Source organism: Muntiacus reevesi, chromosome 3 (assembly GCF_963930625.1).
Source record: "Muntiacus reevesi chromosome 3, mMunRee1.1, whole genome shotgun sequence".
Classification (NCBI taxonomy): domain Eukaryota; kingdom Metazoa; phylum Chordata; class Mammalia; order Artiodactyla; family Cervidae; genus Muntiacus; species Muntiacus reevesi.
This window is the reverse complement of record NC_089251.1, coordinates 223,368,918-223,380,528: the sequence shown is the minus strand read 5'-3', so window position 1 is coordinate 223,380,528 and position 11,611 is coordinate 223,368,918. Positions and strand designations below refer to the sequence as shown.

The 11,611-nt window shown below is 36.8% G+C and overlaps 1 protein-coding gene across 1 annotated transcript in view; it reads right to left on the bottom strand.

Annotated features, from left to right (window-relative positions):
* Nucleotides 1-279: 279 nt before the first annotated feature.
* The window catches only part of ACVR2A (activin A receptor type 2A), a 90,048-nt gene continuing 78,716 nt past the window's right edge, over nt 280-11,611 (bottom strand). Inside the window, exons 7-11 of the mRNA XM_065931491.1 lie at nt 10,855-11,000; nt 9,094-9,208; nt 6,179-6,317; nt 1,879-2,009; nt 280-1,143 (exon numbers count right to left, since the gene is read on the bottom strand). Coding sequence (XP_065787563.1) covers nt 949-1,143; nt 1,879-2,009; nt 6,179-6,317; nt 9,094-9,208; nt 10,855-11,000 — 726 coding nt within the window. The 3' untranslated portion in view covers nt 280-948. The remainder of the gene's footprint in view (nt 1,144-1,878; nt 2,010-6,178; nt 6,318-9,093; nt 9,209-10,854; nt 11,001-11,611) is intronic.

Sequence of the window (11,611 nt, the reverse complement as noted above, 5' to 3'; positions counted from 1 at the left end):
TAAATTTTCAAATAGTCCCCAAGCACAGCACACCTAAAAAAATACGTAGCTAAGTATGCAATATTTTGGGAACTGGATATAAGATGAAGTTTTTTTAAAACATGGGAGAAAAGGGGGAAATACACCATTTTTTTATTTCAAAAACAGCACTTTTTTTTTCCCTTAAATCACAAGCTAGCACAAGAAAAGCTAAAACACTGCTTTACGAATGGCCACTTACTGTTGGCGCTAAGTGTAGCTTACTTTTTTTCTTAAATAACACAGTGAATTTGTAATACCTTGTTACAAAACACGGGTCAATTTATTATTGAAATTTTGTTAGTGTTTTCAATTTTATAATTTAGCAACCGTGGAACTGAGGTATACCTTGTTGAGGGAGGTTAAAGTAACGCTTGGAAGCCTCTTCACTGTACCCCACTTAGATGACTATGTACACAGAACAGCAGCACACTAAACATTCACAAGCTGTGTCCTATTGGCATCACAAGAGTCATTTATAGAAACACAACAGCAAATGCAATAAAAACAAGTTACCCTTTTAAAATCTGAAATGAAAAGTTTTTGATTTAAAAAAAAAAAATAGCAGTAGTTCATTTAAGGAATTAGTGTCTTCAGACAGACATTAAGAAATCTGATGTCAGTTTTCAAACACGTAATTAGCCAGGTCCAAAAAGATCCTTGATTTGGAGAGGGCCACATTCTTCATGTACATTTTTTCAAAAGTTTCTTTATACAGTTTACAACTTTTCTCTTAGTCGCGTGTCCTTCATGTCTCTGCTACAGGCAATACCATAAGTCTCCCAGAGCCACCTTTTGAAATGAGGGTCTTCTTTCTGAGATGTCCAGGAGACATCCTACTCATTTCACACGGAAAATAAACTGTAAGCAGTTTCATTAGCAGCTCCAGTTGAGAGTCCTGTTTCTCAGCGTGTACACATGATGTAACCATCATAGACTGGATTCTTTGGGAGGAAAGTCAACATTTGTCACCATCGTGACCACTGTTACAATGTCCTCTGTGGTAATAATATTTGTTAGTCTTTGCATCTGAGTAATTCTTTCACCTACACATCCAGCTGATAACCTGGCTTCGGCATCATGATCCCAACATTCTTCTATCGTTTCACAGAGCATTGCCATTCCCTAAAAATGAGAAACACATTTAAATATCATAGCAATTTTTGTTTTCTATTGGGAACTAGAGTAAAACTCTCATAAAGAAATTGCTATTCTTGTGGGTTAAAGAAAGTCTCAAGATTAGCCGAGTTTGATATTTGTCAACATTCACTTTCGAACATCTCATATGTAGTAACATGGAGAGAAGCACTGAGAGAAAACAGTATTTTTTTTTTTTAAAGCACTGGAGATGATCACAGCAGGTGATGTGTTTAATTCTAAATATCTCTGATCACTGTCCACAAAGCAGGTAATTTAAATTTAAGCTAACCTTTGAACTGAATTCAAAACTAAGGCTTTGATAAGTTTACCAATTTTTATTCTTTTCTTAGTTAATATCAGCATTTCTACCTTGCAGATAAGTAGGAAAAAGGTTAGGAAGCCACACTTAAGGATTCGCTACTTGGCTTATCCACGTTTCTAGTTATATGCACTTGTTTCCCTTGGAAACCTTTCAAACAGGGGACACACTGACACAAGAGCACGAAGCCAAAGTGCCCTGCAGCTCTGCCTTGTCCGTCTCCCTCACGAGTGTACAGGTGTGGCCTTAACCACACTGTTTCTAGGATCTAGTATAGAATATCTTCTACCAAGATCTCTGCCTCAGGATATCCAGAAAGAAAACGTGCAGAAATATAAATCATTCCTCTGATGAGCATTTTTTAAATTGGAAATTAAAGTGAAAAGCTAACTGTAACTTACAGCATGTTTCTGCCAATAATCTCTTAAAACAGGCCTCTTTTTTTTATGCACAACAACTTCCTGCATGTCTTCAAGAGAGGGATGCTGGCCAATTTCTTCCTCAAATGGCAGCATGTATTCATCTACAGGTCCTGAAATGTAGAAAAGGGGGGAAAGTCATTTTAATTCAAATCATCTTGCCTTCCTAACTGGAACAAGTTTTCTAAAACATAATCTTACCACCTTTTCGTAACTGTCATATGCTATAATGACAGGAGAGAGACAAACGCTCAACTGTAGTTACAAGCACAAATGTTAATTTAGAAGAAACCAAAAAGCTTGTAATTTGGCATGTAACACTGCTACGGATTGTAAGGAGTTCTACCTACTGCATAAGGAATACCTACCTCTGTATAAAGGACACAGGGAACCGTGGATGTGTGCATATTAAGGATATAGCATCTCTATAAGGTACCCACTCCTGCAATTCAGATCAGACTATAAACAGTAGCGTTCATTGAAGACTGGGTTCAGTCCGTTATAGCCATCTTTATTCTGACATGCTGTAGCCCCTACACAATCATACAAGGAGGTGTCTACTCCAGAGGCACACCTCTGCCCTCACAAAAGCTGCCAAATATTTAGTTTAAAAATCACAAATGTACTGTATAAACAGGGTTCCCAACAAGTCAGAATGGTGCCTTCACAGAAAAGCAAGATTTATTCTACAATATAATTATTATTTTTTTACTTTGGTCTACTCAAATATAGAAATTCAGTTAGGAGTTATTAATAACTAATAATAAACACTTATGCTGACCAGAAGCTTTATATTCCATTTTATCTTCACAGAGTGCAGGTAGCATTACCCTATTTTACAGATGATAAGCGCAAAAAAAGTTCCATAATTTGCACAAGGGCATACAGCTGTGAAGTAAGAGCTGAATCCACCTCAGAATGACTCTAGAGTCTGTGAACCGTCTGCCCTTGATGGAAATTGGTCACTAATGAGCAACTTCAGTGACCAGATGAGTCTGTACATAGATAACAAACCCTGTGCAAGTTCTCAAAACATACCAAACACTCCTGCATAGAATTAAGTTAACAGTGGATGACGAAGGAGGCCATCAATTCAACCCTGTCTAACTGCACGAATACTTGGGGGCTGAATAGCCAGGCTCTGCTTGTGCGCTTCCAGACACTTAGCATTCTAAAGTGTCTATTACCCTCGCTACTCTAAATGTGGTCCACAGGTCAGCAGCATTGATAGGCAGCTTGTAAGAAATTAGGCCCCACCCCAGACCTACTGAGTCAAAATCGGAATTTTAAGATTCCCAGGAGTTTGGTTTGCACATTGAAATTTGAGACTCACTGACGTAAACCATCAATGATTAACCATCAAAAAAATTTAAAATCACTACTTTAGCAATGTTCACACTGTCCCCTATAATTTCTGACTTGGATCAGAAAGGCCTCCCTGCAACTGAGTATTCCATAGCACCTGCAAGGTATTTAAGAAATCTAGGCATCTATCCCTCTCTTATTCCATAAAAACTTCCCTGATACAAAACAAAGCAACTCCTCACTCCTCCAAACTCCCAATAATATTTCCTTACACTTCTCAGGTATTAACATTTACCCATGGCTCAGCAGGTAAAGAATCCGCCTGCCATGAAGGAGACACAGTAGAGGTGAGTTCAATCCTTGAGTTGAAAAGATATCCTGGAGAAGGAAATGGCAACCCACTCCAGTCTTCTTGCCTAGAAATTCCCACAGACAGACGAGCCTAGTGGGCTACAGTCCATGCCGTTGCAAAGAGTTGGACACAACTGAGCACATAAACTCAAAAAACATTTACCTACATGGAAAATTCATATTTACCTTACTCTAGAATTGACTGTCCAAGATATATTTTTATCAACTGAACTGTACATTGTTTATCCCTCAATAATACTATATCCAATTGGTTTGCTTCAGAGAGCTCATATTACTCAAATTTTAAGCAATATATTTCCCAGTAACATCTGCCATCTCACCCGCTTCTTTCTGCCTCCATAAATACACATAATGCATTCATCTTCCACTTTAACCCAAAACACACTGAACAGTTTACTCTTCTTTCTATAGATTTTTAAGCTAAAATTATATCCAAATTGCTTCAACCTTTCTTAGGTTCTGGATCCACTCCCACATCAATTTTGGAAGAATGAATGGCTGTTCATTCCTAACCACTTGTCCCCTAAATTCCCTTTAAAAGCACCTTATCCCAAGTCAAGTTTCATATACCAGAGGTAGTCTGTCATACACTGAGAAACTATTACAATACTCAGAAAATACTCATAGAACATAGGTTAAGATAGTTACACCTTTTAAAAATTAAAAAAAAAAAAAACAACACATCAAACTAACATTAGTTTGCAGTCAGCAGTCAGAAAAGTTTTATCTTATATTCTCATATCCCAAGAAGTGTAACATGATTGGAGAAAAGAGAGACCTGAGGAGCACTAAAGACAGTACCCACAACACTATAATTCCTTCACACCAGGAATATAGCATGCAGGTTTATAATCAACCAATGTGAATATCTTTTAGAAAAGGATTTCAAAAACAAGGACTAGGAATCCCTTGGAACCAAGGTGATGTGCTAGAGGATGTAACTTATGTCTATAATAGTGTCTACAGTAGATCAGCCTTTCAAAGCTTTAAAGGGGCAGAATCTAACCTGCAGTATGATGTGCTCAGCCACAGAGGACAGAAGGCTAATTCAGTCTGTTGCTGAGGTACATGCGGCCATCACGCAAGTGCTGAATAGCCCCCCGGGACAATGTCTGGGAGGCCAACTCTACATGCGGCTCTCACCCAAGAGCTGACTTTAACCCTCAGGTATCTTAGGACCCATGTGACCTGGCCAAGGTAGCAGCCCTCTCCCTGAATCTGGATCAGTTTAAAACTAGGCTCTATCACTCACCAACTTACAGCTAAAATAGACAAGCTACTTAATTTCTACTTAAAATTTAAGTGTCAAATTCCTCACATATAAAATTAAGCTAATACCTCCAAAGTTGTTTTAGGAAATAAGCTAAAGGTATGTGGAAAATTCTGAAAGAGATAGGAATACCAGACCACCTGACCTGCCTCTTGAGAAACCTATATGCAGGTCAGGAAGCAAAAGTTACACCTGGACATGGAACAACAGACTAGTTCCAAACAGGAAAAGGAGTACACCAAGGCTGTATATTGCCACCCTGCTTATTTAACTTATATGCAGAGTACATCATGAGAAACGCTGGGCTGGAAGAAGCGCAAGCTGGATTCAAGATTGCTGGGAGAAATATCAATAACCTCAGATATGCAGATGACACCACCCTTATGGCAGAAAGTGAAGAGGAACTAAAGAGCCTCTTGATGAAAGTGAAAGAGGAGAGTGAAAAAGTTGGCTTAAAGCTCAACATTCAGAAAACTAAGATCATGGCATCTGGTCCCATCACCTCATGGGAAACAGATGTGGAAACAGTGTCAGACTTTATTTTTCTGGGCTCCAAAATCACTGCAGATGGTGATTGCAGCCATGAAATTAAAAGACGCTTACTCCTTGGAAGGAAAGTTATGACCAACCTAGATAGCATACTAAAAAGCAGAGACCTTACTTTGCCAACAAAGGTCTGTCTAGTCAAGGCCACTATTTTTCCAGTGGTCATGTATGGATGTGATGCTTTTTGAACTGTGGTGTTGGAGAAGACTCTTGAGAGTCCCTTGGACTGCAAGGAGATTCAACCAGTCCATCCTAAAGGAGATCAGTCCTGGGTGTTCACTGGAAGGACTGATGCTAAAGCTGAAACTCCAATACTTTGGCCACCTCATGAGAAGAGTTGACTCATTGGGAAAGACCCTGATGCTGGGAGGGATTGGGGGCAGGAGGAGAAGGGGACGACAGAGGATGAGATGGCTGGATGGCATCACCGACTCCATGGACATGAGTTTGAGTAAACTCCGGGAGTCGGTGATGGACAGGAGGCCTGGCGTGCTGCGATTCATGGGATCGCAGAGAGTGGGACACGACTGAGCGACTGAACTGAACTGAACTGAACTGATGTGAAGTGCCCAGCAAAGCATCTGGCAACCGTAATGAATCAATACATTTCAGTACCTTTCCTTTCCTGCCCTCCTATCCCCTGCCTCCTGAATTTACACTACCACTTCTGGGAGTATACTTCAAAACAGCTATGCTTTATATTACCTTTGAGAGTAATCAACCCTTTTCATACATGTGTAGCAGGTACACACACATATATATCTTTTAAAAAAATATTCGTTCCCTTACCATCTGCAGCAGTACAGCGAGAAGCCAGCTCCCACAGGACTAATCCCATGGCATACATATCTATCCTCAAAAAGGCATCCCTTTGGAAGTTGATAGCACCCTCTAACACCTCTGGAGCCATATACCTTCGGGTACCCACCTGAAAAAGATGTTAAAAGCAAATAGCAATTACTAACTTTGTGAACTGACATTTTATCATTTGTAAAGAGAATCAAAACCGACTGTGGTCTACTATCAGGTAAGATAACTAAATTTTGACCACCAGAATTTTATTCCATTTCAAGTAACACAACAGCCAAGACCCCAGAAACTGGACGCAACCATGAATAGGGTGTGCTTAAACAAATAAAAGTACTATGCAGCTCTTAGAAAAACATGAGGTAGATCTATAAGGACTGACATGGAAAGGGTTCTAAAAGTATTATAGAATGAAAACAGCAAAGAACAAAGCAGTGTATATACTAAGATCCCTTCAGGATACACTTAATAGATATATCAACACATACTATGCTGGTTTAGGCTTAGACTTTTTCCCCCTTCTGGAAGTAATCACAAACTGAACAATGATTATTTGTGGAGAGAGGATGGAACAGAGAAAAAAATCTGTTTACTTTTTGACTGTACACTGTTTGAAATGTATCCTTAAAAAAAAATACTCTTTTTGAGTATAACAATACAAAATATAAAACAAATTAGCCACACAAAAGATAGATAAACTTTCTAAAGTTCTGTTTGCACAAAATCTATTTATTTGTTTCTTCATGAATTCTGTCTTATATTCTTTACTGATATCAGTCCCTAACAATTTGCTATTTCTTATTAATGTTAACTATGGTTACCAAGCTAGTACAGCTGACTCTGGTTGGTGCTTGACAAAATTCATCTATTTTAAAAATTTCTGTGTGATACCTGGGTAGATCACAATCCACTTAAGTTTTAGTAGGTTTAGGGAGTGGCCCAGATATTAGTCTTTCCAAAAGCTACATTAAGTTACTGTGATCTACACTAGAAATTGGGCAATAACCTGTAAATACACATAACAAAGGTATTGAAAAAAAAAGTATCACTCACTAAGACCCTAAAGTTCAAGCTTCTAATTCATTTATTAATAATAAGAACACTTTAAAGAGTAACTTTCTCTTTTTGGCTACTTTAAATAACTTTTAATTGTGCTATAAGCAAGCTTTTCCCAAAAGTCTACTTTTCTCTTAAAGATATATGTATGCCATCCAAAGTACTTCTTTTTTTATGAAATGATGACATCATCTTTTTTTAGTGTAAAATGTCCTCTTTTATAAATTGATGATGACAAAAGATAAAAATCATTTTTTCCAGTATTCTTTGCAAAATATAAAATATGCAGTAACATGCATTTGAAACTTCCTGGCCCATGAAATCTAAAGTCCTCTCTGTAGTTTGCTGAGTAGTGGAGGGGTAAGCTAAATAGTAGTTTTTGACAGTAACTGGGAAGGCTCTTACTTTTTAAGTAACAATGGAATTGGCATATTTGGGAATGAAGATAAAATTTGGAACTAAGATAGAGAAGATGGAGTGTATGTAGAAGGGCTGTTAAAAAATGTAAAACTTGGTTGCATTATTTGTGGAGGGTCAAACTTGTGAAGGTTTAAGTACCATAATTTTTCCATTTGTTCTGCATTTTGATTCTGAAAAGAAAGCTGGCTTTGCCCATTTCTTATTAAAAAAACTTGTTGCAAAAAAAAACACACAAAAAAAAACAAAAAAAAAGAAACTTCCTGGCCCATGAAATCTAAAGTCAAGGAATCAGTGATATATTATTTATTATTATGCATATGTGTAATTATGTATTATTGTTATATATTATTATTTTTATCCGTGTCATGTAACCCAATCAAGAGGGCATTAAAAGATATGAATGAATCCCCTAAGTTTTTTTTTTTTTTAAAGGGAGGGATGGTATGTTAAGTTTATAAGGCACAAAAGAATTGAATTCTTTGGAAAACTTAAGTCTTAAAATAATCAGCTCAGAAGTTTGGTCCTAGACTTCCTGCACAATCTTCCATCTCAGCAATACTCCACAAAATTGCCTTCCTTCCAAAATACATATGCTGTCAACTTTCTAGAACTATGACTGTTGACTAAATTCTTGAATCATTAGTCGATACTGCCAAAATTTGTTGTGCTGTGTTCTTGGAGGCCAAAAACACAGCATACACTGGGAAAAAAGAAAGCTGAGAATCAGGTGATCAAATAATTTGCATAATTTGAAAAATGAAGCAATGATTAAACAAAATCATTTGGCTTTATAAGGAAATAACACCTTCCCATCGAACTGTTTTGAAAACACCTTTCCTAGCCTCAGTTTCTGAGAATAAAACATATGGATGTTCTTGTCCTCTCTGGCCTTCCTTACAGGCTCCTGTTGCTGAGATCTCTTGTGTAAACTTCGATTACTGTAGCCCATCAGGCTTCTCTGTCCATGGGTTTCCCAAGCAAGAATACTGGAGTAGGTTGCTATTTCCTTCTCCAAGGATCTTTCCAACCCAGGGATCAAACCCAGGTCCCCTGCGATGCAGGCAGATTCTTTTACCATTTGAGTCACTAGGGAAACCTCAAATTAAAACTAGTGAGTTAATAATATTAAGAACTCCCTAAAAGAATGAGGCCTATTAAAATGTGATAGAGTCTCCTTTGATTAGTTTTAAAAATAGAGTCCTATAACATTTGAATTGTTTTAGATGAATTTCTTGATCTAACTACCATATGAAAATATCTTCCTTAGCAAATTTAAAACTTACTCAAGACAGCTATTCTTGATTAGATGCCAATTTAATAACCACCACAATAATTTTAGACCAACTGATTCCAGATCAACCATCTAAGAAAATATGGGACAGGATTATTTTTCCTTAAGAGTTTATAGTTATCATCCTTACCTGTCCATGGGTATCACCTGCAGACTTGCCAGCCTCAAATTTTAACGCCAACCCAAAGTCAGCAATGCAGGCTGTCAGATTGTTTTTCAACAGCACATTTTTACTTTTGATGTCCCTTGCAAACAGAAAGATAGACAAAGTATTCAAATTCAGTTAAAACAATTTTATCTTTTAAATTTTTTGACTGTGACTAGGGAAAAAAAACTAAGTATGCTATAAAAAAAAGTATGAAATACAGAAAAAGGAGAGGGAAAAAAGCTTAAGTAAAGTCTCCATATAGTTTGAAGCACAAGGGTACAGTGACCAACTCCTATCTACTACAGGGACAATAGGAAGGAATTCTCTCCATAAAGCCATTTTATAAAGAGCAGCCATTCCAAAGATACTGTTCAGCTTTCATGTTATCTATGTCACTCCAATCTACCAATCAAAAAATTAAGATGATAAGCATATTTCAAGTTTATAGTTAGAAACTCTCATTGAAACTTCAGTTTAAAAACCAAAATGAAAAAATTTTCAAATAATAGCAGGATTGGAGTCTTTTGTGTGTTGGCACAGGCTTACATTTTAAAATAGTCCCTTATTTTAATGGTTCTTATATTCATCAACCTGGCTGTACAAGAAGCATCCCTAGGAATGTTTACCAGATAAAAAGTTTTCACCATAAACACACATGCTCCAGCTGGATCCTGGTGTTCCGAAAAGAGTAACCATTTTAAGGCAATCAGCTCTCCTCTACACTCCAGCCTCAACTAGTTCATGCCAGAGATAACTATACCCCAGGCAAACACATCTGTGTTGTAAGCGATGGTTAAATTTATGTGTGCAGACACAGAGACCAAAGTGAGGCAGAGGACACAGACACCCACAAATGCTACAAAATAGACTCAATCAATTTTTAGGTACCCTACTTAAAGTAACCTTTGGGGGTTCACAAGGATTATTTCCCATAGGACTGTGTGAAGCAAGCAAAAATCCAGGAAGAGGCAGTTAGACTGTATGCAGGAAGATGAAGGGGAGCTACTTCAGAGGTGAAAGTCATTTAAGGTTTTCAAAATTGGAATTGAAATAAAAGCACTGCTTCCCTGCAACCTAAACACCACCTGATGTATTAGTTCCAAGCATCAGTTAATTTAAAATAACCATCTTTAAATTGAACATAAGATGGTAAACTGATCCCAGGTTCAAGGAAGTTAAATTATAGTGGCGAACCGAATCCCATGTTTAAAGGGAACTAATGTCTTCCCTTTAAGGATCTGACAGTTGTTGGGTCCAAGTACTATTTCTTCACTGAAAAAGGAAATTTAGTCAACCCAATTATTCACATCATGCCTCCCATCACCTCAGCTTCGGTAATGATCACGTGGTCATTCAAAACACAACCAAAAATAAATTTGAAAATCTCTCCTTAATTACATCCTCTTATACCTATTTATAATCATCTTTGAAGTAAATCATGTTTTGAGGCAAAACAAATTTCTCCTTTGAGATAAATACACTTTCATTCTTAACTATGTTTTAGGAAATAAGACAAATTGAAACATAAGTCAATCATTCACCTTTGATAATGATGTTAATATATATACATCATCCAAAATACTTCCTGGCCAATCTCAAAGCTAATTTGAAAAACAAATGAAAATCAAATGCCTCCGACAGCATGATTAAATAACTAGGGGAAAATTTTGCCCAATGGTTTGAAAGTTTAAATAATAAACAAATACTGAATTACTGGGGAGAATAATATAAATTCAGCTCTACCTGTGAGATATGGCGGGTTTGTGGCCATCTTTTAGGCCAGGTATATCCTCATGTAAATATGCCAATCCTCTAGCCATGGTTTCTGCAATATGACACAATTCATTCCAAGAGACCACATTAGCCTTAAGAAAGTCTGATAGTGAACCCTAAAGAAAGGGGGAAAAAAAACAACTTATGTTCTTGATAAAAGCCATGTGTATATGGAGACTTTCCTTTTTACTTTTAAGAGGTTATGGAAGGCAACATATCTTTCCTTTCAGTGAATAATATCCAAGGTCCATTTCTTTCTGAAAGGTTTTAAGTTTCACGTTAATAAACACTTGAAAGGAATACCACTAGTCTTTAAAGGTTTGCTATAAGCACAGTCAATTTCTCATTTAGAAGACAAAATTTAAGAGAAAAAAAAAAAGATTATTGGAAATCTAAAATTCTAGAAAATATTTTAGAAGTTAAAATATACTGACTATAAAGATATTATATCCTAAGACTAGGAGAACAAAAAATTAAAATATAAACAACTAACCTAAAGGATCTTCCTCTGGAGATCACTGCCAACCTTTTGGTTAAGAATCAAAGAAATAAAAGAGCCACTTTTTTCTGACAATGATGAAACTGATTGGCAAAAATAACCCAATTTCCTGCTTCATTAATGTATACTTTCATACTAACTCTGAAAGTAGAAAAATCGAGGAAAAATAGCAAATGTGTTTTGGTGGTAACTACCCTACAAATTAGTGACAAATCAAAGATCAGATAA